The following is a 27,650-nucleotide window of genomic DNA, read 5'->3' on the forward strand; positions in this document are numbered from 1 at the left end:
GAGTGGGGTCACCCCTTTAATGTTACCCCTTTTAATTCTGCTTCATTTTTGTCTTATTATTACTTTGAAAAGCCCATCATATACAGCTATGTGCAATATAGAGATGCATTTAAGAAAAAGGTTTTTGTTTTTTGTAAGTACATTTTCTACATGGCTAGTGAAGTGGAAATGATTAAATTTGTTTATTTGTTTTATATTAGTTTCATGTTTTGTTTCGTATATATTTTATATAATTATTTTATTATTTATTCTGGCTAAGAACTGCACATGGATTTTTCAAATAAATTTAAAGTCATTTTAATTAATTAATTTTTTTGTAATATTGTTTTACTTTGCTTTTGCATTAAAGACTACCCATGGATTTTTAAATGAAGCATTTCCCCCAAAATGTTAGATGTTGGGTGTATTAGATGCTTCGGGGTAAGCTGTGCCAGTGGCTCAACTAAAAGTTCTGCTTCTAAATGGAAGAAAATACTATTGCAGATTACTGTAATTATTAATAATGAATGATTATAATATTACTGTAAATATTACTATTGGAACATGTTGAAAATTGTTGTACAGCATTCACATATCATTTATTAAACTTTTTCTGACTGGTTTATGAAATGCAAATGATGTGCAACAAAGTAAATTGTAATTTTTTATTTTAATTTTCATATTTTATTTGAAATGTGGATCATTCACATACAGTCAAACCAAAATGTATTCAAACACCTTGAAGATTTCATTCATTAATACAGTTTATTCACTATAGTTTAAAAAAATGGTAATAAAATATGACAAGATCTCAGAGTTAAACTGTGTCAGAAAAAAATTAATCTTAATTATGTCAGAACACGGTCAGGTCAAAGTGTCTGAATAATATTTGGTTCCAAATTTTTATCAGTTTTACTGGTAGTCCACTGATTGAAGAATTTTTGGGTGTAATATGTCACAGTTTTCTTTATTTTGCTTACATAAATGAACTATAGTGTCCTGCACCCACTAGTAAAAATATATCAGAAATGTCTGAATAATTTTTTTTGTCTGTATTTCTCCATGGCTCTACACATCTAACAGTACCTCTATTTTGGGGCAAGTAACTGGACCATTTTTTTTTTATTTTAAGAAGTCATATTTCCATAGCAGTTTGTTATAGATTTGTCTAATTTCAGTTGATAGCAGATATTCTTAAATATAATCATGAGTAATAGTTTTACTCCAGTCTCGTTTCTCTTTGCCTATAATACATCAGAAGTTGCACCCCCCCTGTGTCACCTAAAGCAGTCAATTCAGACCAACACAGATGCTCAAACACACTTACACACTCTTTTTTTTTTTTTAGAACGTGAGTTTAGGCTTAGGCGAGGGGCCTCGCGTTTGGGTGTTCTTCCTTACACCAATGTGCTTATAAAGGTCAGACGAAGACACGCCAGCAGCTCCAGGCTTTTCATAACTTATTTATCAACAGCTGTAAGATTGATCGCAGTAGTCATAATTGATGACTCAGGCTTTTTTTTCTTTATTGAGCTTGTCTGCACATTCAGTTTCCTTCTTAATACCCACTAGCAGACAGAAGGAACTGCTAGTAAAAAAAAAAAAAAAACATCTGTAACTTTCCATTTTCATTATTTGCCAGCCAGCTAAATGGTTGAACATGTTTTTTTTTTGTTTTTTTTTGCATTATTCATAATTGTTTGTGTGCTAAAACAGGATTTTTTTGACAGCATAAAGCATTTTATTCAGTTCTCCTGATTTTCCCGAATCTAGTCGACCAGCTTGCCAGCTGCAATTAAGTGAAAGGTATTGATGCTGCAGTCTATGCCAAAATGATTTTTTTTTTGCAGCTACAATTGTACAGATCATTGCATTTCATATTACCATTTCAGTGACATTTTAGAGACCAATAAAAGCTATATTGAATGTTTTTACTCTGTTCAATATATGCAAATGAAATGCTTTTCATAAGTTGATTTGGTGACTGACTTGTCTTGAGAGTTTATTTTAAAATGTCCTACAAAGTCATGTGTTGCAACCAACAAGCAGAAACAACAACAACAACAACAACAAAAAACACTTTATTTTAAGGTGACGTAGTTACAGTTTACTACATACTATAGTAATAACAGTAAATTATGCATGATTACTATAGTAAGTACATATAGTTAGTTAGTTAATATTATTCAGTACTTATTTGAGTGAGTACAATGTAACTACATCACCTTAAAAATAAAGTGAAACCAAAAACAACAACATAAAACAGGAAGTGATATCATACAGAGGACCCCTGCAGACCTTATGAGTTGTTACTGTGTGTCAAGGTCAATAAATCTCAGAAAATATCAGATAATTTGACTTTTTTGAAAAAGTAAGATTAGTTCATGTTGTAAAATGTGTGGTGCAACTCCTCAAAAACTTCATGAAATTTATAAAATATTATATTGTTATTAATATTAAAATGTATATAAAATAAATATTTAAAAAATATTACCTTAAAATATTTTTGAAAATTATAATGATGACATGTACACTCACATGTATTGAATATTTTTTACCTAATTATTATACCACGACATTTTGACATTTGAGTCATTAAATGTTATTTATTTTTGGATATTTAAAAATAAAAAAACACACACAAGCTAAAAACATTTATTTATTGTTTGTTTGATTCCTTGTTTTCTTATTGCCCAAGTGCGGACAGTTATCACTTATAATCTCCAAATCATCAAATATGAGTCGATGATTCGTCTGTCTATAGTTGGCAGTACTACTTTAATAACAGGCTTCCATTCAGCACTTACAGCTAAAGGAAAGTCAAACACATCAAGAACAGCAGCTCAGAGTAAAACAGCAGTTTGTGAACTCAAGTGTCATATCTGTCCAGCCTCCGTTGAGCGTCTCAATGGGTGTGTTCTAAATGAAAGCTGGTGGCTGTGTTTGTCTTAATCTGAAGTGTTGGGATGTGTTTGGCGTTGTGTGTGTGCTAACGTCTGGTGGGTTGGGGGGGCTGTAAGGGTGGGATGGCCGAGTACAGGCAGAATTACATGGCTATAGTTGTTTGCTTCAGCTGTGGTGTGTGTCTCTGGGGGAGATGGGAGGTGATGTTAGTTTCTGGAAGAATAGAGGCTCGGGGATGCTTCACAAAGATGTGTGTGTGTGTTTGTTCGTGTGGGAGCAGAGGCTGAGACAGGGGCTGGTCAGACAATAGGGCCGAGGGGTTCTTGTATTGTCCCCCCATTGCCAGCTGTCTCTCAGCACAGTGGCCTGCTCTGGTGGATGCGCTGCTGAATAAATAATAGGAGCAACCCCGCCACTCGCCTGTAATGGCCATTCAGAGGCTGGGACTGGGGAGCGCACGCTCAGAGCCTTTGCACCTGTTCACCACTGCCCTGATGGTGCGACTCGCTGCTGCAGCCTTCTAAGACCTGAGCTGTTGTTCCTGTTTGCTTATGTGTGGCCCTTGCCCTTTGTCTCACTCTGAATGAGACAATTCTAATGAAGTCACCTCCATTTTCTTTAAATAAAGACAAAGTTTGGGGTCAGAAAGATTTTTTGGATATTTTTTTGGGGCATATATGCATCAAATAATATTACAAAAGATTTAATTTCATATACACGCTGTTCTTTTGAACTTTCTATTCATCACCGAGTCCTTGAACAAAAAATGGTTTCCACAAAATATAAAGCAGCACAAATGTTGGGATGAGATCAGCATATTAGAATGATTTCTGAAGGATCATGTGACACTGAATACTGGAGAAATGATGCTGAAAATTCAGCTTTGCCATCACAGGAATAAATTAAATTTTTAAAAATATATTAAAATAGAAAACAGTTATTTTAAACTCTACTAATATTTCATAATATTACTGTTTTTACTGTATTTTTGATCAAACAAATAAAAGACTACTTTCAAAAATATATAAAAAAATCTAACTGACCCTAAACTTTTGAACGGTAGATATCATCAGTGCAACTTCACTGGAAATTACTTTCTCTCAGAATATGTATTTTTATTTTATTTTATTTTATTTTATTTTATTTTATTTTATTTTATTTTATTTTATTTTATTTTATTTTGTTTTGTTTTATTTTATTTTATTTTATTTATTTATTTTTTTGTTTTTTTATTTTATTTTATTTTATTATTTTGTTTTGTTTAGTGTTTTTGTTTTTTGTTTTGTTTATTTTATTTTGTTTTTTGTTTTATTTTATTTTATTATTTTGTTTTGTTTTGTTTTTTATCATTATTATTATTATTAAATAAGTCTTCAGGGCAGTTATTGTTTGTTGGCCCTTAGACTTCTACAGCATAACTGTCAACCCATTTTTGTTGATTTCTTTACTGAGAAACTCTTATTTTCTGTGGTAACTGACAGCATGCCACAGTCGATAGAAATTAACTTATATTTAACCCAGACTTTATTATCAGCCTTGTTGTAGTTGGCAAAGCTGACAGTTTTGATTTATGATGCTCACAATGTTGACTGTGTGTTTTGAATGCGAACTACATTTCAAATGCTCCCCGAGTTTCAGATGTTTGGAGCCCGTATGTATTATGCATGTTCCAGAGGCTACGGTAACATGTGTAAGTCACCCTGCGAGACCGTCCTGACTCTATGAATTAATTATGGCTATGATGACAGTCCCATCAGGCCGTTTGTGTGGGTTTAGGAAACTTGTTGATATTCGGCGTGGGCCGGTTCATGAATGGAATCGACCATTAAAATGGGACTAGTAAAATAGACAAGAAAGCTCCTCATGCCTTTGATCTCGTCTCGGCTTCAAAGGGTTGACAGAGAGCGTTACTCTCACTGGAGAGTCCTGTAATCCATAGCGCGCTCACACACACGTGAACAGACGCATTGTCAGTGCGGCCCCTCTCAATGGCACAGTGTAAAATAAACCAGCCTGCTCCTGGGGGACACGCCTTTCACTAAAGATCGTTCCCTGACCTCTGGCTGCTACGGCAACAGTTGGGAAGTTCTTCATTGTTGCGCTCGTCTCTTGTTCTAAATGATTCATGGGTCAGGCTTTTCACAGCAAACCTCTGTTTCATGTGACCCACTATGCTTACCTTCGCTATGCATTATGAACTGTGTCTAATTGGCATGAAATGCGCATTAAGTCTTAATGTGCTATGATGAACTTTTCATATGTGTATTTGCTTTATGACATGCAAAGGTAAGCTTGTGTCACCCATTATTTTAAATTCAGTTGACCTTTCCTGTGCAACTGTGGCCGCTGAGCATGACTGCAGGACTGCGCATTACCAAGCAAATGCTGCAGCCCATTTAACGTGAACAACAGGCAAATTAGATTGCAAAACGGATGGCCTGATTGGGCTCAATTGCTGATATTTGATTAACCGATCAAAGTTGCTGCCAGTTCCTCCAATAATCTCATTAATTTGGCGTGTTTTATGCAGGAAATACAATCAGAGGTGAAGGGCAGGTACATGCGATTCATCTCAGTACTGACACTGACACAATACCATTATCCTTGACATTGTGATTTGGTGTATATTCCTGTTTAAAATGTTAGGGTTGTTAAGATTTTTTCTCTTATGGTCACCAAAGCTGCATTTATTTGATCAAAAATACAGTTAAAACAGTATTGTGAAATTTTATTACAATTTAAGGTAACTGTTTTCTATTTGAATATATTTTAAAATGTAATTTATTCCTGTGACGTCAAAGCTGAATTTTCAGCATCATTACTCCATGTCACATGATCCTTCAGAAATCACTGTAATATGCTGATTCTGTGCTCAAATAACATTTATTATTATTATTATTATTATTATTAGCAATCTTTAACAGTTGTGCTGCTTAATATTTTTGTGGAAACCTTGATCATTTTTTATCTGATTCTTTGATGAGTAGAAATTTCAAAGAGCAGCATTAATTTAAAATATAAATATTTTGTAATTATCAATTTTAAGTTTGTCATGACGGTTGAAGGGTGTAGTTTTTGCAGCACTAGTGGCACCAAGCAGAATTGCAGTCTGTTTGAGTGGCCTGGCTTCATCTCGGTGAATGTTTTGGGGTCTGTTTGTCCAAGCAATAGAAAATAAGTAAGTGCTTTAAACCTTCTTTAATAACTGCAGTTCTCTTTGTAGTGTAAAACCATCTACTTTTACTGTTCAGCAGATTCTGTATACTGAGAATGCTGGTATTGATTTGCCTCTGTATGTGTGTGTTTGTTATTTGGATGACTACTTTATTCTCTCTCTCTCTCTCTCTCTCTCTCTCTCTCTCTCTCTCTCTCTCTCTCTCTCTCTCTCACACACACACTCACACACACACTCACACACACACTCACACACACACTCACACACACACACACACACACACACACACACACACACACACACACACACACACACACGCACACACAGGTGTAACTCAGTTTCTCATACTTATGCTGAACCGTCAGACTATCTGTATCTGTAATTTAGTGCCATCTAGTGGCTGAAGTTGTTAACAGTGTAGAGTTGACTTCAACATATGGCCAGAAATGTACTTCGTCAAGAAAGATAGCTTTTAATGAAATGTTTGTTTTCTTTCTTTTCAGAAGCTGATATAATTTATTATTATGTTCATTATATTTGTATTTAATTTAAATATTAAAGTATGTCTATTAATTATTACATATACATAGTAATCCAATTATATATTATTTATATATATAATATTTACAATTACATAGTTATCTTACAATATATTAAACAACAAGCAATCATTCAGGAAAGATCATTTAGCAGATTCAGTGTAGTGTGAATAAAAGCACTCTGTAGTCAGTCTGTGTTTAATAGACAGGGAGTTAAACCTTTGACACAGCATCATGTATTTGCAGTGCAGTCACATATAGATTGCTGATGCTCAGACTATCCTGTTACACATTCAAATGTGCGTGCGTGATGTACATGTGTGTGTTGGCGGGATGGCCTCTCTGTACGGGCCCAGTGCGGCAGCTCTCTGCACCAGCTGGGGGGCTGGAGGAGCACCAGGAGGGCAAGCTGTGTGCAGCTGGCGGACTGAAATCTGTGCAGGCCTCATGGGAGCCTCCTGTCCCTGGGCACCCTCGTCTCCCCCCCACCCCCCCAGCCGGCCTGACATCTCTCTGCTCTGTTGCCGCCCATTGTCTGATGCCTCCATCAAGCAGGAGTCTGCAGCAGGCATCTGCACTCACTTAAACAGACTAAACGGCCTTGAGGAAGTTTGGCTGCGGTACATGCCGTTTTATCCCCGTCTCTATTTTGCATTATGAGTAGTAACTAAAAACATGAATTTGGTCTTTTGAGGAGAAAACAAAATAAAGATTTTTTTTTTTTTTCCTGCAAACATGATTTCCACACACGCCTATCGCCCCTCCTTAGCCTGACCCTCGACTCAAAATGAACTGTATGTTGTATGTGATACATGTAGTTTAATAAGTACAGATGTTGAACAGTTGTTGGATGTGATGTGTAGTATCAAGTCATTTCTTACTCTCAAACGGTCAGCCTCCTTATTTCATCAGACCATAAACCTCTGGTGTTCACAACCATAGATATAGTCTCTGTTACACACATGCTCTTAATAGTATCATGCAGCAGGGGTTTGTCAGGGTTATTCCATGTGCACATCCACACAGACACTCCTTCCTGCTGCGGTCTAATGACACTAATTCAGGTTAAGTGGATTGGCTTGAGCCAGCCCTGGATTGCATCTAAGTTGTCTGAGAGCCTCGTGTCGAGTCCATGGCTGCAGCGCCACTGGCTCACCCTATTGCCCTCCCTGAGGACGCACAGAGGACGCACGCACTAATGCCTGCGCTGGACAACATTGCTTTTATTGAAAAATTTAATTGAATTAATTACATATGCTTAATATGATTGTTAATGCTACATGTTGATGATATAATAATCATTACTTCCTGAAAACCCTTTAAATAAGATGTCAAAGACCTTATTGAGGTGGATGAAACAATAAATAGAAATGATACACTAGCGTTTAAAAGTTTGTGGCCGGTAAAATTTGTTCATGTATCAGAAGTCTTATGCTCACCAAGGCTGCATTTATGTGATCAAAAAATACAGAAATCTCCAGGGTTGGTGGATTTGGGCTCGTCTTCTTATTTATCATGATCACTTTGATGTCACTGCAGGGTAGTATCCCCTTGTTTACGGTTTTACTTGGTTGTTGTGGCGTTGATGAATCAGACGCCAATCTGCCTTGTTGTGTCTGGCTGTCTTAACAGGTGATATGACCTTAGTCTCTGTAAGGGGATCAGTGTTTAAGTCTTTGTCGGCAATTCAAGTGAAAATACAGCAAATCCCCAGAGCTTCACTAAGTATTGTCACTTTTACTCCACTCCACCCCACCTTGGCTAAGCCCTGAAATTGCATTTGACAACTTCACAGCTGCATCGCCTTTCCAGTGGAGCTGATTAGCATGTCTGAGTCTGTCCTGGTGTTGGTCACGTTTGACCAAGTACAGTTACATAAGGAGCGGCTGAGTCATTTGAAAGTCACTGACATTGTCCAGATTGGTCTCTGTAAAAGTCTCTCGCTTAATTCTGGTCATTACTGTTCTTTCTCACCTATAGAAACTGGTTATTCAGTTATCCCAGGGCTTGATTTGAAAACTTTTGAAATCTGTTTTGTTATATGAAGGTCACATTACAGCTGTAATGCCTTTATCATTTATTTATTATACATTTCAAATGCTTTTTATGCATAAATTTGGTTACACTTTATTTTAAGATGTAATTATTACAGTGTAATGTGTCTAGTCACATGTTCTACCAGTCATAAGGGTATTTTTTTTGGGAACCGAGATTTATACATCATCTGAAAGCTGAATAAATAAGTTTTCCATTGATGTATGATTTGTTAGAATAGGACAGTATTTGGCCGAGATGCAACTATTTGAAAATCTGGAATTTGAGGGTGCAAAAAAAAAAAAAAAAACTAAATTTTGAGAAAATTGTCTTTAAAGTTGTCCAAATGAAGTCCTTAGCAATGCATTTCCACTTGCAAAAATACATTTTTGACATATTTATGGTAGGAAATTTACAAAATATCTTCATGGAACATGATGTTTACTTGATATCCTAATGATTTTTGGCGTAAAAGAAAAATCGATAATTTCGACCCATACAATGTATTGTTGGCTATTGCTACAAATATACTTATGACTGGTTTTGTGGTCTAGAGTCACAAATAATACTGAATAATATTAATTAACAACATATATTTATTATATGGTTAGTGTTTAGTTTTGGGTTAGTTGCTTGTAATTATGCAAATTTACTGTTATTTCTATAGTAATGACTTTTGCTCTATATTTATTATAATTATAAAATTAATTCCATTATAAAAGTATTATATGATATTATTATTTACTATTTTTTATCATTTTAAAACTGTAAATCTTAAAGAGTATACTTGTTCATTTTTAATATAATTAAATATATTAATTATATTAAATATATAAAAGTATTTATATTAAATTATATAATTATATTAAATATATAATTAATTAATATAAAATAATAATATAATTATTATTTAATATTATTTTCTATATTTTTAAAATGATTTAATCTTAACAAACTGAAATAATCCATTTGAAATTTTTTTTTTTTTTGCAAATTATGACATCAATGCCACTATCAGCGTTTTTTTGCCTTTTAATAACTTTTTTCAATAGTCCGAAAAAGACCATGCCTAATATATGAGAGATGTGTGAAGAAAATCAAGGTAAAAAGGTTTTATATTTTTTATTGTCCAACCCAGTAAACATGTTCATGATGTGTCAGACAAATGACTGAATTCTCCACTGTTGGAAACTGTTAGTGGACAAATGAAACTAGTGAGTGCAAAAACTGTTTTGTGGGAGTTTATTTCCTGAAAGTCCACAGGGCTGAAAGTGGCCGTAGTTGAATCATCAGTGTAACAAAGTGCTCACTGAATTCATTGTAGTCATATCACAGTTAACGACTTAACATCTGCAGCATAAAAGTGCTGCCGTGCTAACCATTAGAACATGGGGCAGACTAAGAAGCAATACTTCTGACAATAGTTTCTCAGAGCAACTGTTTGTGCGAGTGTGTGTGTGTGTGTGTGAATGAGTCAGAGTGTGAGTGTGTCCATGCTGCGTCCGTCTCTGCCAAACTGACAAAGTGACTCCAGCCGCTCTCCTCCGGCAAGCTGCTGCGGTACATGGTGAACAAAACACACCAATCTCCATAAGCGGCCAGCTCTCCCTCCCGCGCATTCTCCATCCGTACTGCACCACCTAATGCTGCCCACGTCTCGGACCACGTGCCGGTGCCCAGGCTGCGCTGTAGCGGCTGTGGGCGCTCGTGCCCAGGCGAGCTGGTGCCGCTTGGAGTGCCCGGCGTGTGCTGGAACGCGACAGCCCGCTGGTCCCAGGGCACCCATCACATGCCCATCTTTAAGCCATCTGCAAAGTAGAGCAGTTCCCGCCAAAGCATTAAATTAAATCCTTGTTTGGGCTGATTAACAAATGGCCTTGTTTTTTTGTGTTCCGTGGGCTTGTTTTTTCCTCCTGTCCTGCTGAAGCTCCATCACGTCGGAACGAGCGTGGCAGAGGCAGCGAGCCTTCGGGAAGTCTCAGGAGTGGCTCGGATGTTTTGGGGGGAAGTTTGCTCAGGATCGCGTCTGTCTCGAAAGTGGCCCGTCCAATTCTCCGTCCCACAGCCATCAGGCTGTCACAGACCACAGACAAATGAACAATTAATCTGGGCTTGTAATTGAATGGCACCCAGTATGATATTTTAATTGTTCAATTGGAGCTGTTTGGATTCAGAACTTAATTGGAATGGGGCAGGAGGGACTTTGGATGTCTTGTTGCATATTTGCCGGCGATCGCTCAGGTATTACCTGCAAGCTTTTTAGTCCGAGAAAGTGTATTGTAATGCAGATTCTTAGGCTCTAACCCAGTGTATTCATTGAACAGTCGACCCGAGTGGTCAACCACTGATCTGAACATCTAAGGTGTTCACGACCCTGGTGCTTTGTAATAATGGTAACCAATAGGACTGTTCACTTTGACCAAATGCTCTGGAAACTTGAAGCATCACCAGCACCTGCCAGACCAACTGTCCGCCTACTGTTTTGGATCTAAAGAAACAAATTTCACGATTGAGAAGCCAGTAAAAATGGTTTGATGAAACAGCACTGGCTGGATTCGAGCGACATTTGCTTTTAGTCACACAGCCCCTTCTGTTCAACCCCTGGCTCTGTCAGCGGCACAGTGATTGTACTCTATGCTGGTTAACAAGACACCATGGCTGATCCAGGATCAGATCGTCCAGGATTGAACTCTTTGCTTTGCGTTTGTCCATAACTGATCCACCAATAATAGGAATAATGTTGTGTGTGACAGTTTATGCTCACTTCAGAGAAGACGAAAGGGTTTTTTTTTTTTAAATTATCATCATATAATATATTATTTTTTAAATTCTTATCTATTATTATTTTGAGTCAGAAAAAGAAAATTAAAAGGGGGTTAGAGGAGGGTGAAATAAAATCAGACTGGATTCAAACCTACGTTCCATGCCTTTCTAATTAAAAAATATTAAGCTGAATCTTTGGAAAATCAACAAGCCCTCTTACTAAAGTTTTATCTGTGGAGAAAATACTATGGTCAAATACAGATACATTGATGTACGATCACTTTGACTCGCAGCACACTTTTATCCTTCATCCCTTTTCCCTTCTTTATTTGTACCTTTTGATTGGAAGGCGGATGCCTCTGTTCAGCTGTTCCCTCCTACCCAGCGATTCCTCTTCCTCATTGAGGCATACCGGCAAAGACCTCCGTCTCCTCAAATTAACATGAGCAGGTGTTTTTCTCTGATGTGTTAATTAGGAGAAGCTGGTGTCATTATGCTTTAAGTGGATGTTACAAATAGAACATGTTGTTTATTTTCTCTTCTGCTGAAAAAAAGTGATCAGAGCTGTCACGAGGCTCATGTGTCACTTAGAGAAGATCGTGGCTAATTACCAGGAGTTCAGAATCAGAAAGTACATGTCTGTGGATTCTCCTGCGTCTGCGCTTCAACAAATACCAGATTGTCGATCTTAATAAATACAATCAGCAAGAACAGATTTAAACAGTTGAGTCCTGAGGTTAGATTCAGCATTTTTTTTTTTTTTTTTTTTTTTGAAGGATTGTATAGCTTTATGGCTTAAATAAAAACAAAAGTAGGATGTGTTTCTGTTTTCTGTTTTGATATCCATCAGTTTACATAATTTTAAAACTTTTGCACATGCTGAAGAAAAATGTAAAGTTTAAAAATGACTAAAGGATTATTTCACAAATCTGTCCTCATTTACTATCATTTTCTGTGAAAAACATCATCTTTGCTCAACTACTGTAATGCTTGGAATATACAGTGGCATGAAAAAGTATGTGAACCACTTGCAGAATCTGTGAAAATGTGAATAATTTTAATAAAATAAGTGAGATCATACAAAATGCATGTTATTTTTATTTAGTACTGTCCTGAGTAAGATATTTTAAATAAAAGATGTTTACATTTAGTTCCCGAGACAAAACAATAGCTGAATTTATTAAAATAACCCCATTCATAAGTATGTGAACCATTGATTCTCAATACTGTGTGTGGTTACCTGATGATCCACGACTGTTTTTTTGTTTTGTGTTGGTTGTTCATGAATCTCTTGTTTGTCCTGAACAGTTAAACTGAGCTCTGTTCTTCAGAAAAATCTTCCAGGTCTTGCAAAAATTTCAGTTTTCAAGCATTTTTTCATATTTTAACCCTTTCCAGCAGTGACTGAATGATTTTGAGATCCGTCTTTTCATACTGAGGACAACTGAGGGACTCAAACACAACTATTAAAAAAGGTTCAAACATTCACTGATGCTCCAGAAGGAAACACGATGAATTAAGGGGGGTGAAAACTTTTGAACAGGATGAAGATGTCACAATTTTTCTTATTTTGTTTAAATATCATTGTTTTTCATTTAGTACTGCCCTTCGGAAGCAACAGAAGATACTTGCATGTTTCCCGGAAGAATCATTAAGTACAATTTACCTTGATATTAAATTCAAAAGTTTTCACCCCCCATAACACCTTAATGCATCGTGTTTTCTTCTGGAGCATCAGTGAATGTTTGAACCTTTTTTAATAGTTGAGTTTGAGTCCCTAAATTGTCCTCAGTGTGAAAAGATGAATCTCAAAATCACTGTCACTGCTGGAAAGGGTTCAAATATGCAAAAATGCTTGAAAACTGAAGAATCTGCAGGATCTGGAGGATTTTTCTGTTTAACTGCTCAGGACAAACAAGAGATTCATGAACAACCATTACAAAACATAAAAACAGTCATAGATCATCAGGTAACCACACACAGTATTGAGATTCAATGGTTCACAAACTTTTGAATGGGGCCATTTTAATAAATTCAGCTATTGTTTTGTCTCGTGAACTAAACGCAAACATCTTTTATGTAAAATATCTTACTCAGGACAGTACTAAATAAAAAATAACATGCATTTTGTATGATCTCACTTATTTTATTAAAATTATTCACATTTTCACAGATTCTGCAAGTGGTTCACATACTTTTTCATGCCACTGTAGCATACATGCTATATGGACTATTTTTATAGTGATTTTTTTTGAAAGACACAAGGAACAAAATGATGACAGAATAGTCATTTTGTGGTATAAATGCACTATATGTTATGACATTTTCGGTAGCACTTTATTTCAATGGTCCATTTTATACATTTTACTAACTATAAGTAACTTTGCAACTACATGTTAACTAGCAGTCATTAGAGTACTGGTAGACTGGTCCCCCAACAGACATACTGACTATTAGTGACTTTGCAACTACATGTCAACCTACCGTGTTCTACTAACCCTAAACCTAAAAACTAAGTCAAGTCAAGTCAAGTCACCTTTATTTATATAGCGCTTTTTACAATGCAGATTGTGTCAAAGCAGCTTTACAGTGATAACTGGTATATAATTTGGCTGCACAGCATCTCTTAAAGAATAGTGTCACTGCAGGCAGATCAAAGCACTGTTGAATAAATGTCAAGAATACTGTTGAATATCAAATGTCAAGTCAAATGTCAAGTGTCAAATGTCTAACCCTAACCTACTAACACTAATCACTCAGAGTAAGTTGACATGTAGTTGCAAAGTTAGTAGAATGTCTAAAGTGGACCATCAAAATAAAGTGTAACGTGGTGCGATTGACACGTAACCGACAGTTTGAAATGTATTTGCATCCCACAAATATTAAGTTTCAGGAAATATCAATTGAACTTGAACTTTCCATTGTTAAATGTACAAAATTGCAAATGAACAAGTCTGTTGGGTTCCAGCATCCAGCATGCATCACTCAGCAGGCAGATGTTATGTGCATTATCACTCTTGAAGCCTGTTATTGGACCGTGTGTGCGTGCGGCTTTGCCCCCTGCGTGGTGATGCTGACACCCTTGTAATCCTGCTGTTTATTATTAGATAGCACAGGCTGTTGCACCAGAAGTTTTGCATGATAATATGGCATGACCAGCTGCTCAGCAGATGTTGTTTTTTGCGGCTTTAGCACAGAAAGGTTAAAGGTGTCTCTGCTGCCCCCTGTGAGGATTCTCTGACCCCCTGCGTAGTGCGTTTCCGCACACGTTTTATTGTAAGCCAACCTGGTGCCACTGGCCTTAGTATGGGTTGTTCTAACACCTGCCCTTGGATTTAGGCAGATGATGCAGTAGCTGACAGCTGGACTAGCAGTGGTAAACATGTTAACATTTTAATCCTGTGATTAGTTATATGCAAAGTCAAAATTAAGTCAATTCAAACGCCGTCTAATCCTGTTCATTCTGTGTGTTTGGGATATTAATCCTGTGATATTAATATCCCAATGTCATAATGTCTTTTTTTTTTTTTTCTCCAATTCTATATAAAGAAAAGAAAGTGTGAATGAGAGGTTGAGTTTTTAGTGTGCATGTATTTGCATAAGTGGTTTGAGGTCATGTGTTTCACTGATTGCCATTTAAATGTACATTTATTTTTTCCCCAGGTGAATATATTAAGAATTGGAGACCTCGCTACTTCCTGCTAAAAACTGATGGGTCCTTTATTGGATACAAGGAGAAGCCACAGGATGCAGATCTTCCCTACCCTCTCAATAACTTCTCTGTTGCAAGTAAGTGATGCCTTAAAAGCAAAACAAGCAAGATTTTATTTTTTTTCTTTTGTGAGGCAACTGAGAGGTAAATCTCCATGAATTAGCAAAAGAGCGGATTCATTGATCTGTATAGAGGGTACACTCTAAAAAATGCTGGGTTAAAAACAACCCAAGTTGGGTTGAAAATGGACAAACCCAGTGATTGGGTTGTTTTAACCCAGCAGTTGGGTTAAATGTTTGCCCAACCTGCTGGGTAGTTTTATTTAACTCAACCATTGTTTAAAAATTACAGTATTGGTTACTTAAAATGAACCCAAAATATCTTGAAAATTAACATTTATTAATATGTTAAATAAAATGAATCTAAAATGAAATTAAAATGTTCATTTAAGTCAGCCATATAGTCATTTTCAAACAATAGTTGGGTTAAATAAAAACTACCCAGCAGGTTGGGCAAACATTTAACCCAACTGCTGGGTTAAAACAACCCAAGTGCTGGGTTTGTCCATTTTCAACCCAACTTGGGTTCTTTTTAACCCAGCATTTTTTAGAGTGTATGCATGTGACATCACCGTCGACCGTTATGACTGCGGTTACGCCCACTGAGTGGCAAAAGACTGAGCGGCAGCATTGGTTTTCAGCGTGAATGCTGTGAAAAACACACAAAACACTTCCAAATCGGGAAAGAGCTTTGGGACTGACTGTACAAATAGCTTTGACACAAAACCTGAGGTAGCCTATATTTTTACAGACTGCTGAAAGCTACAGAAAAAAAGAAGCAAATGGATCGCTGCAATTCACAGAAACAGCTGGACTCCAGGCAAAGAAACATGTTTTGCAGTTATCATTTTGTGTCAAAATGTTGGATTTGGGGGTAAAATCATACCCTATATATTGTATTGTTATATTTTGTGTTGACAACTCATCAATTAAATATTTACCATCTTATATTCTGCGTAATTGGGTGTTTTTAAATAAAAACTGACAAAAACTACACAAGTTTTAGGGCTGGACCATATGACGATATATATAACATTGATATAAGTGATCACTCCGATTTAGACCTACCTATATTGTAGTTATATAAAGCGTTCACAGGCCAGTTTGCTTTATGTATTTCCCTGGCGTCGAAATCAGGCACATATAAATATCAGGAAACACGATTCCTGGCTGGATTAGGTGTATTTGACATGTCATAAGGAACACTTTCGAGTCCAACCTTTAGTGTAATTGTTTGTTTTACTTGCATTTCCGCAGTTTCCCCTTTTAAATCCAGTCATGCAGCAGGTTCTTTTGCCACTCAGTCCAGCTGAGGGAGCGCATTCCGGCGGGAAAGTGACGTTTATGCATACCCTCTACATCTCAAATTATATCCATATACTAATATGACATTTGCTAAAAATTGCCAGCACAGATTCACACAATGTGAATTCAAAAGAATGGTCTATTGTAGTGGTAATTTCTCATTTTATTTTTCATGAAGTCAAATTACAATGTTAGTCCTAATTTTAAATTCTCTCTGACAGTTGGAATAAAACATGTGCCAGTCAAACTGTTAAGGCAGATCTGAAATGATTAGGGAATCCATTGAAACTTCAGCCACTTGTTTCTAATGTTGGATCTTTGAGGATGTGCAAAAATGTGATTAATATGAGACAAAATGCTTCGTAGTCATTCACAGTTCCCTTTCACCTCATTCTTCGTAAGTTTGAGTTTTTTTCAAATGATTTTTTGGGGGCAGTGGAATAAAAGCATCAAAAGCAGTGACTTATTTCCTCTGAAACGCAACTCGATCTCAGGCGCGCTACGTTGTGGATTTCCTGCTTTCAGCGCTGGTTTCTGGACACGTGGTACGAGTGGCTCCCAGACCCTTCATCCGTCAAAAGGCCCAGCCAGGTTTTAATCTAAAGGCTGGAGGAGCGAGGGGTGGCCATACATCCGGCCTGGGCCGCTTGGCAGTGGGAGAGGATTGCCACATCTGTTGCAGAAAGCTGGGAGGCCAGGTGGCGCTGGGAGGCTGATAGCCTAATGTACTCTCTGAAATGGCATCTCTCTCACCCCCTGTGCAATGAGCTGCCACCAGACTGCCTTCCTCCGGACCGCTCTCACCAAGTCCTGTACACAGCCTGACCAGCCCTGCATCTGCTCCCTAGTACACCACACTCCATATTGACCAATTTGTCTTTTTTAACAATGATTGCAGCATATGACAAATGGCTTTGCACAGTGAAATCCACCAATTTGGAAACGCAGCCTTATGAGTACAGCTGGATTTTTTGAAAGAAGAACAAGGCATTTTTACATCTACATAAACATTATAAGATTAATTACATTAATTTATTCAAAAATTAAAATGCATTCATACATACAGTGACTTGTATACACATATTTCTGAATTAAATGTTATGTTAATATTGCACATATATATTTATATATCAAATAAATGAATACTTTTATTCAGCAAAGATGCATTAAATTGATCAAAAGTGACAGTAAAGATATTTATGATGTTACAAAAGATTTATTTTTCCAATAAATGCTGTTCTTGTGTACGTTCTGTACATCAAAGAATCATGAATAAACAAAATATTTAGCAGCACAACACTGATACTTAGAAATGTTTAATGAAATTTATTGATGATAAATGATTTCTGAAGGATCATGTGACACTGAAGACTGGAGTAATGATTCAGCTTTGGCATCACAGGAATTAATTATATTTTAAAATATATTAAATGCAGCCATTAAAGACTTCTTTAAAAGTCTTACAGACCCCAAACTTCTGAACAGTACTTTACAATATCTATATTCAAGTGTAAAGAAAATATTAAACTTTTGTTAAAAATGGTATAAAAGTTTTTGAAAACAAACTTAAATACAAAGAGTACAAAGATGTTTAAAGTAGATTTTTTGGAAACTTTTAATTATTTTTAACCCTGAATTCCCTTAAAAGCCAATTCTCACTAACAGCTACAGAGCTGACTGCCATATTTTGTCTCCTGATGTTTTTTATGCTTTGGCACCCTCTCAACCTTATTTTGGACTTGAGAAAACCTTTAAGAGATGTTGTATGGTGCGAGCAGCGGAAGTCGCAGCTTCTGGGCTGTTTAATTGGCATGCTAGCTTTCCTTAGCGACTCTTACTTGAAGCAGTATTCGTCATTTGTGATCTAATGTGGCAAAGCAAACAATACTGTCAGATTTGCCTCCTCTCTTCCTGAGGTGTCACATTCTGGCTGCTGTGACCTTGTTTTTCTGCACTCTGCGTGGGACTCAATTTTCCCTCTACTGCCCAGGTAGACGCTCTGTACAGTGCGTGGCTTCGTGACCTTAACAATGTCGTCATTAACCTTCCAGTCTAAATTTAGGCCCTGCCGTCATTCAGAGGTGGCTGAAATTGGCCAGCTGAGGGCCATCATTATGGGACTGGCAGCCCAGGCTGCTGTTGCGTTTCACCTGTCGTCTGGGCATTGTCCCCAAAATCTGCAGCGGCGATGAGCCCAGTCTGGACGTCACCTCTGTTCCCTGCTACTTTCATAAAGTACCCGAGAAGTGCATTATTTCCCTCTGACTGAGCAGTGGCTGATGTGGCAGAGCTAAGTGCTGTATATGAAATGTTGCGCCACATTCCAGCAAATGTACCTCTCGCTCGTTCATCTCTCCCACCCGCTGCCTCCTCTCTGCTAATGGCCATTTGTTTTACATCGGACTCGCTGCTTCCCCTCTGTTCATCAAATAAAACACTCTGACAATGGCAAACACTCGCAGCCGGTGTGTTAGGAAATGGGCTGAGTTTACTCTAGAATTCAGGTCAGCTTTCTCCCTGCCTGTGATTTAAGTCTATATTTATTTAGTGTGTTTTTTTTTTTTTTTTCGTATTGAAAACATGAAATTTAAAGTGGCTACGTTTTTCTTTTGATCTGTCCTTCCAGAATGCCAGCTGATGAAAACAGAACGACCAAAGCCGAACACTTTTATTATTAGATGTCTACAATGGACTACAGTCATAGAGAGGACCTTCCATGTGGACACGCCAGAGGAGAGGTGAGAACGGTCTCTGATGTAAAAAACACAACTATTAACAGCATCATTTTAGAGATTATGATAGTGTCCATATACATTCATTTTGTTCGGTGTATTTATATTGTGCATTCATTTTCAGTAATTAGTCATTGTCAATAATCCTAGTGGTTTTCAACTGGTTTTGCCATGGGACCCAGATTTTCCCATGGTCGCTAAGTCACGACCAACATTTTTAGGGAAAAAACTATTGGTTAACAATAAGTACTATCCCACTTTACTTAACATGCACATAAATTGTAATAATTTCACTAACACTGATGAATAAACAGTATTTTAAATATGGAATATGGAATTTTGGGTTAAGGCTACAGAAACTACAGTTACCATGGTAAATACACAATACTAACATGAACTGTTAATAAAACAAACGGACACTGGTCCTGATGAATAGAATGAAAATCATACCTGGATGCTAATCCTTCCCAGTTAACAAACAATGTACCATTTATGTAATTTATTGTTACTTTTTGGAATTTTGGAAATTGACAACTACAACATTTTGTATGCTCTTAATTTTGACTGCAAAAATGCATTCTGTGTGAACCGGCCCTAACAAGTTACGAAAGAAATGTTAGAATATCTTGTCTGAAAGCAGATACTGAATCGGAACTACACGAGAAGCAGGTCAGTGGAGCAGAAAACCCCCCCGCAAGGTCTAGAGATGTGTTTTTAAAAGTTTAACTTGAGTGCTTTGTTTTCAGAATGCCGAGTCATGCGCGAGACTCTGCAAAAGATGCGAGCGCAATGGTCAAACATGTCCATCTAGCGTGTTTACATAAAAAAAACAATGGAAATGTAGTGCAGTGGAATGGAAATGCATTCTGTCTGACAGAAGAGCAAAGTCTTTGCAGAGGAGTCAACAGCTTTCAAGCACGTCTTTCAAAATAAAAGTCTCACATCAGAAAACATTTAGTAAAAAGTTTTTGTTGTTTCTTTGACTACACACTCCATGACCCACTTTTGGGTCATGACTCACCAGTTGAGAAATAATGTCTTAAATGATTCATCATATTTTTCATTTTATGATGTTGATCAGTGACTTTAGGCTGACAGACTGTGGTCCAGTCCTCTTTTAGTTTCTTTTATTCAGGTGGCTGACAAATATGCTTTTTTCCACATATCCAAAAAGCTGAAAAATAGTTGCTTATTATTATTGTCAGAATTCTTTTCAGTCTAAGCAGACCGTATAAGAGTGTTTGAAATAGACTGATAGAAATTGTTAAAATGCAAAGCATCTAATAATGTAAAAGATAAGAACAGACACTAAGCCATTTATTCATTGCACCCCTAACTTACTTGTCTGTCTATCACAGGGCATTGCAGTCCAATGCGCACTTTGTTTACCCCACACACACACAGCTCTGAACAGGAGTGGGACATGGCGTACTGGCAGAGGCCCAGAAACTGCAGGCCTACATGTGAGGAGGAGAGATGTGGCGGCAGCTGGCATAACGCCAGACTGTATTCAAAGCCTTTATCTCTCATTAGCAAAAACCGCTCATTATACACCAAACCACTCCACACCCATTCATCCGCACGACCTTGAGAGGGTGCGTGGGGCCCTACGTATATGTTACTGTGTTAACCCAAAGGATCTTGAATTTGCCTTGGGCTTTCAAATGCACCACGATTGGAATGTAACATTCACCATGGGGTTTGTAGCTTCCACTGAAAAAAAAAAGCTCCAGAATATGAATGGAAATCCATACATTATGTTGATAATGAATGATTTTTTTTTTTTTTTTTTTTTTTTGAGGGGTTTCCACTAACCAATGGCAATGCACAAGAGTGCAAAAGTTTTCAGATTCTGCCTGGTAGGATTGGATCAATTCCAAAAATTTTTGCTTTGGTACGATACCAGCCTCTGGTACTGCTGTATCAGTACTAAATCAGTACCTCATGCAACAAATGAAAAACCTTGGCCTGCTGATGAAATGAATCTGTGGCTGGTAATAGATTCAATAATTCTGTCAATAAATAAATATATATATTCATACATAAATAATATAACACAATATAACACACACATATATATGTGTGTTATATATTTGTCATAATACTTATATGTATATAAGTATTTTAATTTTATTTTTTTGTTAAAATATTCAGTTTCTTTGTAATAAAAGAAAACAAAGTAATGTGCATCAGTTCGCTTTGGATGACACTACTATTCAAAAGTTTGATTTGGTAAGATTTTGTTTTTGAAAGAAGTCTCTTATGCTTTTAATATGTTTTACAATTTGATCTACTCCTGTAATGGCAAAGCTGAATTTTCAGCATCATTACTCCAGTCTTTAGTGTCACATGATCCTTCAAAAATCATTCTAAGATGCTGATTTGCTGCTACAGTTGCATTGCTTAATATTTTTGTGAAAAGTCTTTTTTTTTCCAGAATTCAGTAGAAAGTTGAAACTGAATTTATTTGAAATATAAATGTTTTGTAACAAGCCTTTACTGTCACTTTTTCTCAATTTAATACATACTTGCTGCATAAAAATAATTAGTTTTTCTTAAAAAAAAAAAAAAACATCTTACTGACCCACTTTTAAACAGTAGCGTATGTGCACACTGTAAAATGTCATGTTCAAAATCTTGTTCACGTTATTTAGAAACTGCCTTAAATTTCTCAAGCATTTTTTACTCAAAGTTGCAACAATGGAAAAAAAGTCAAGGTCAAGAGCCCAACTAAAGCAAACACTTTCCACCATGATGGTGACATCAAACTTTATTATTTTCAACAGTATCTCCAGTTTAATAAATACAAATAAATGTATGGTCCATTGTTGCAACTTTGAGTAAAAAATGCTTGAGAAATTTAAGGCAGTTTCTACATAATGTGAACAAGATTTTTAACATGACTGAACTAAGTACTCAATTTGTAAAATTGAATTACCAATCCTCAAGATTTCTAAGTACTCTGTACTGTGTGGTAGCTAGTTTTATCAATGATGATGAGTTAACTTACTTGCTAAACTTAAGGCAATCGGTTTCCTTAAGTTTTTTATGTAAACCCAACAGTTTAATTAAGCTTTCTAAGTAAACTCAACTAATCACATTTTACAGTGCATATATCTGCATATCAGTGTTTCCTATAAAAGTTTGTATCTGAGAAGTGCCTCTAAACTCCTCTAAATAGACCAGCATATCTAGTCTGGGCAGGGTTGGAGAGTTAACCACCTTAAACTGGGTTAAGCTGTTTTTTCCAGCACGGCAAACTGCCAAAATGTGCTGAATAGTGGCACGTTGTTGTTCAAGCCAAGTTTCAAGATTTGCAATAAAATTGCAATATTTTTATGTACCACTGTAAATCTGTAGCACTGCAGCACAGAGTACCAGTAGACAACGCATCCGTACTCTCTGCTTCAGTCCAGTGCTGTGAAACAGTGAGAAACTGCTAGCTTCGCTCAAATGAATCCATCATTATAAAACTAACACATGCTCAAAAACATGAATGCACCACTGATTCTTCACAACAGATGTTGTGCTGCACGACAAATGAAAACTCAATGGAGGGAGACACTCGTTCGCAGAGAGGGGTGGCTTCCCCACTCAGATTATACTGTCAGCTAGTGAGAATGGCCTTGTGATTTAATCAGATGGTCTGGCCTAATGTCTTCAACAAAGTAATAAAGTCAAGTTTACATTTATAACTGAACTACATGTGTGTTTAGTGTGTCTCAAGAGTATGAAGCTATGCTTTTTAAATGGCTTTCTACTTAGAAACATGGGTTTTGTGTGTGCTTCCAAAGGGATGAGTGGGCAGAGGCGATCCAGATGGTGGCAGATAAACTCCAAAGACAGGAAGAGGAACGTATCCAGTGTAGTCCCACCTCACAGATAGACAACATGGGAGAGGAGGAGATGGACACGTCTATCAGCCACCATAAACGCAAGGTGCCTTCAAATACAGATTTTGATGTTTGCTGGGAACATCATTAACCGGAGACATTGGAAGCTGGCAAAAAGTTAAATTAAGGCTCGTTTCTGTGTCTGAAAGTAGAGTTTGGGTGCTGAGCCTTTTATGTATGTAGCAAAGATGTTCACTCCAAACCTATTTATCAACATGATCTGTATAAAAGCAACATAAAATTACATGATTGAATCAGCATGTTTTAAGAAGTTTATGGCTGTTTGACCATTGATAAAGTTATCAATGGCACATAATGGCACAATTTATACAGGAAATACGCAATGTAGTAACCTAGAAACCACTCCTTTTTCTCTCTGGAGCTGCAGAAGAAGCGCTGTCAGCGTAAAAGCTCAATGCACGCCTACAGCTGAAGTTACGCTGCAGCCCGCAGATTCAGGATATAATGTATGAAACAGACCTTGCGACTCAGAAGTTTATGAATCTCTCTCAATATTGTGTTTTTAGGCAGTGTATTTCTGGGAGTTTCATCATTTTTAACAGCAAGCTAATGTACAAACATGTCAGTGTGTTGGTGACAGTGGAGTCTCTGAGCGGCAGGATTACAACCTCGCAGCAGATATAGAGATGTGGACGTATTCTGATTGAGTTACATTAACAAAATAGAAATGTAGACCCTAATTATATGCTTTGAATTTCAGTATGTCTGACAATTTATTGTTTTTTTCTTTTTTTGCAGACAATGAATGACTTTGACTACTTAAAATTATTGGGAAAAGGCACTTTTGGAAAAGTCATTCTCGTAAGGGAGAAGGCCAGCGGGAAATATTATGCAATGAAAATTTTAAAGAAAGAGGTTATTATAGCAAAGGTAAGATTAATCAGAATTTTTTTTTTTTTTTTTTTTTAAATGAATTTTATTTGAAAATGTTTTGATCTTTCCATTCAGGATGTTAATGTTTCAAACAAAGCATTTTGTATTGTGTGAGTTAGGTTAATGACATTTTTAACAGTTCTAAAAGTGTAATTTTAACCCCATGCTTTGTAATTCAATCTCATTATATCTAGGACTCTAAATAATGTCTTCACTGTGCACATGTGCTTTTAGCAAATACTGTTTATCTTGAGAAAACACAATTCACGAGCCACCTTCTTTTTCTTCCCGTAGGATGAAGTGGCCCACACGCTCACAGAAAGCAGAGTACTAAAGAACACGAGACATCCTTTTTTAACCGTGAGTGCACATTTTATAATGAACAACTATCATTCAGAGTGGCTTTACAGAGACCTTAAAGCTTCACAATGCTTTTGTATATATGATTGGCTTTTCCCTGGAGCCTCATTATAATGTAGAGAATAAACTGTAATAAATTAACGGCCTAAATGTAGCTGTGCATCTGTTGAGAACTCGCCAGTGAGAGGTAATTTTCTGACACTCCAGATGCTGTTGTATGCCACGCAACATACACAGCAGGTTTAGCAAAAACAATTTACTACTGTCACTCAAGCTGGTGTTCCTTCGTAAACTTCACCTTCCCTCAAAGTTAGCATCAAGGCCTACCAGAAAGAGCAAAGCTCTTCAAAACGCTCCTTTCATTTTCTCTCGAGACAAACACACTCACTGCATACATTTTGATGAGCATCTCTCGTTTGTTGTGTTTGTTTTAGTTTTGTGGGATTTTTGCCTTTTGTTTTTCTTCTAATGGTGTATTCACCTGCTGTTTCAGTCTTTGAAGTACTCGTTCCAAACAAAAGACCGCCTATGCTTCGTGATGGAGTATGTCAATGGAGGAGAGGTACGTGTGCGTCTGCACTTGTTTGTTTGTATGTCTGTCTTATCGTCTGTGTTGGCAGACAATCCATTTCTGTAGTAATGCTGTCATTAATATCTGCTTACTTGTGCTGTGGTGAGCTAAAAATGTTATTGGTTGTCAAAGAAAAGTTAAGTGCAAGAGAGAAGTGCATCATCATATCTTGTGATACTTCCACAGTTTGAAGAGACATCCTTTGGGAAAATTGTAACAAATATCAAATTATCAACCAATATTATTAACAACCGATAACAATTATATTTTTGATATGCAAAACCGATCTTTGTTTTATTTCTGCTTTTTTTTACACAATATTATTATAATTATTATTGTTGTGTTTATACACATTTGTTTTGAAATCTAAATGGTTTAAAACATAAAATGAATATTTAATAATATCAACAAATTATTTTATTATTTTGTGCAAATTTGTTTGCAATCTAAATTAGAAATGTATTTATTGTTATTGTTTTATGCACATTTGTTTTTCAACTTTTAATGGATAAAAACAAAATTAATATTTAATCAAAAGCAACAATATTGTTATTTTATTATTTATTCCATTATTTTATTCAAAGTTATGTGAATTAAATGATTACTGTATTATTATTTCTATTATTATTATTATTATTATTATTATTATTAGTAGTAGTAGTAGTATTAGTCCTTTTTATTCCTTCTTATTTTGCTATTTAATAATGAATCTTTGTTTTGGACTTGGTGTAACTTAAAATTCTTCACGTTTCTTTCCTGTGAATGAATGGCTGTTACATAAAGTAATGAATTAACATTGAGTAATTATGCAAAAAAAAGGACAAAGTGGTTTTACCTGTAAACAACGGAAGAGGATTAGGGCCAAGCAATAATAAAAAAATAAAACCATCTCGAGATTGAAGTTGTTAAATTTCGAGAAAAAACTTGTTAAAATTCGAGAGAAAAGTCAAGATAAAATGTTGAGAATAAAGTCATTAAATTACGAGAAAAAAGTCGAGATAAAATGTTGAGAATAAACTCGTTAAATTACAAGAAAAAACTTGTTAAATGTCAAGAAAAAAGTCAAGATAAAATGTGGAGAATAAAGTCATTAAATTACGAGAAAAAAGTCGAGATAAAATGTTGAGAATAAAATCAATAAATTACGAGAAAATATTCGTTAAATTATGAGAAAAAAGCCGTTAAATTTCGAGAAAAAATTTGAGATAAAATGTTGAGAATAAAGTCATTAAATATGAGAAAAAAGTCGTTAAATTACAAGAACAAATTCGTTAAATTACGGATTTGTTCTCATAATTTAAATTTTTTTTCTTATTTAATTTTATCTCATTATTTAATTAGTTTATTCTCAACATTTTATCTCGACTTTTTTCTCGTAATTTAATGAGTTTATTCTCAACATTTTATTTTGACTTTTTTCTTGAAATTTAACGAGATTTTTCTCAAAATTAACAACTTTAATTTCGAGATGGGTATTTTTTTTTATTATTGCTTGGCCCTAATCCTCTTCCGTAGTAAACACAGTTGTCTGATCATAGTGGTGTAATGTTGTTGTTGAGTTGTTGTCTTTAGAGACTTACCAAATGGTACTGTTTTAGTAGACCTGATTTTTGAACAACCAATTACTTGTATAAAAGTGTGAATATCAGTAAAAAATGTCAGTCAAATTGATTTTTGGTCTACCTCTAATAACTGTTTCAGACTCAAAATGATTGTGATTGTATTGTTATAAGTTTTGGTAAAAGTTTGTTGTTGCTCAGGATGTACTTGGTAGAAGTTTGTCGCTCTGTTGATATGGCAGACCGCAGGATTCCATCTTGAGGGACTCGAGTTTTGATAAATGAAATTCCACCACCAACGGTGCTGTTTAATCAGAGAAGCGGCAATCTCGCTCTCATTCCCTCAGCCTGCAATGTCACCTGCTCCCCTTGCCTGGTCCAGCCAGAGCCCCTAACCTCCGCACGCTGCGCAGAGCCCATCCGTCTCTCCCCTTTCAGCCTCGCCACATTCACAGCTGCCAGTGCTCTGATGAAGGCACACCTGTCCTCGGCCACCCCGGTCCCCTGCACGCCACCCGCTTACCCCCTCCTTCAGCTGATCAGCGAAGCCGTTAGCTCTCCCCGGACAGCCATATTCAAACATCCCACAGCAATTAATAGACAGACTCTCCTCATTGGGCTTCTGGGTAATTTCTATAAGCTGGGGTTCAAGTGGTGCTGAGGGCCAGACAGTTGACAGGAACCCTTGACATTGACTCGGGAGGGGAGAGGGAAGATACTCCATAAAACCTACGGCAGAGATGATTGCAGGGGACGGGGTGCTCCTGCCACTTTAATGGAGCGTTAGCCCATGAGCACGCAGCGCTGCCTTTAACAAGATTGGTGTATTGATTAAAATGCTGATTTAACAGGCCGCGCCGGCCTGTCTCTGGAAAGCCGGGGATGATGTGCCAGCTGCTGTCTGGGTTCGCTGGGCGTCCTCCGAGGGCCTCGCCATCTATCATCTCAATATGGCGATGTGAGGCAGTTTGTGTTGTGTTAATTTCCTCCAATAAATCAGTAATTATTGCAATCCTGTCCCTGCTGTTTACCCTGCAGCTGTTTTTCCATTTGTCGAGAGAACGGGTGTTCTCCGAGGACCGCACGCGCTTCTACGGCGCCGAGATCGTTTCCGCCCTCGACTACCTGCACTCTGCCAAGATTGTGTACCGGGATCTCAAGGTAAACAGAA

At 36.7% G+C, this 27,650-nt stretch overlaps 1 protein-coding gene across 2 annotated transcripts in view; it reads left to right on the forward strand.

The window, feature by feature from the left end:
- Positions 1–27,650, forward strand: part of akt3a (v-akt murine thymoma viral oncogene homolog 3a) — a 93,956-nt gene that overhangs the window by 54,445 nt on the left and 11,861 nt on the right. For both annotated transcript variants that reach the window (XM_067386073.1, XM_067386074.1), the window contains exons 4-10: positions 15,058–15,183; positions 19,097–19,208; positions 22,997–23,141; positions 23,855–23,986; positions 24,284–24,349; positions 24,843–24,911; positions 27,518–27,640. In XM_067386073.1, the coding sequence (XP_067242174.1) occupies positions 15,058–15,183; positions 19,097–19,208; positions 22,997–23,141; positions 23,855–23,986; positions 24,284–24,349; positions 24,843–24,911; positions 27,518–27,640 (773 nt within the window). The remainder of the gene's footprint in view (positions 1–15,057; positions 15,184–19,096; positions 19,209–22,996; positions 23,142–23,854; positions 23,987–24,283; positions 24,350–24,842; positions 24,912–27,517; positions 27,641–27,650) is intronic.

This window comes from Chanodichthys erythropterus, chromosome 5, assembly GCF_024489055.1.
Source record: "Chanodichthys erythropterus isolate Z2021 chromosome 5, ASM2448905v1, whole genome shotgun sequence".
Classification (NCBI taxonomy): domain Eukaryota; kingdom Metazoa; phylum Chordata; class Actinopteri; order Cypriniformes; family Xenocyprididae; genus Chanodichthys; species Chanodichthys erythropterus.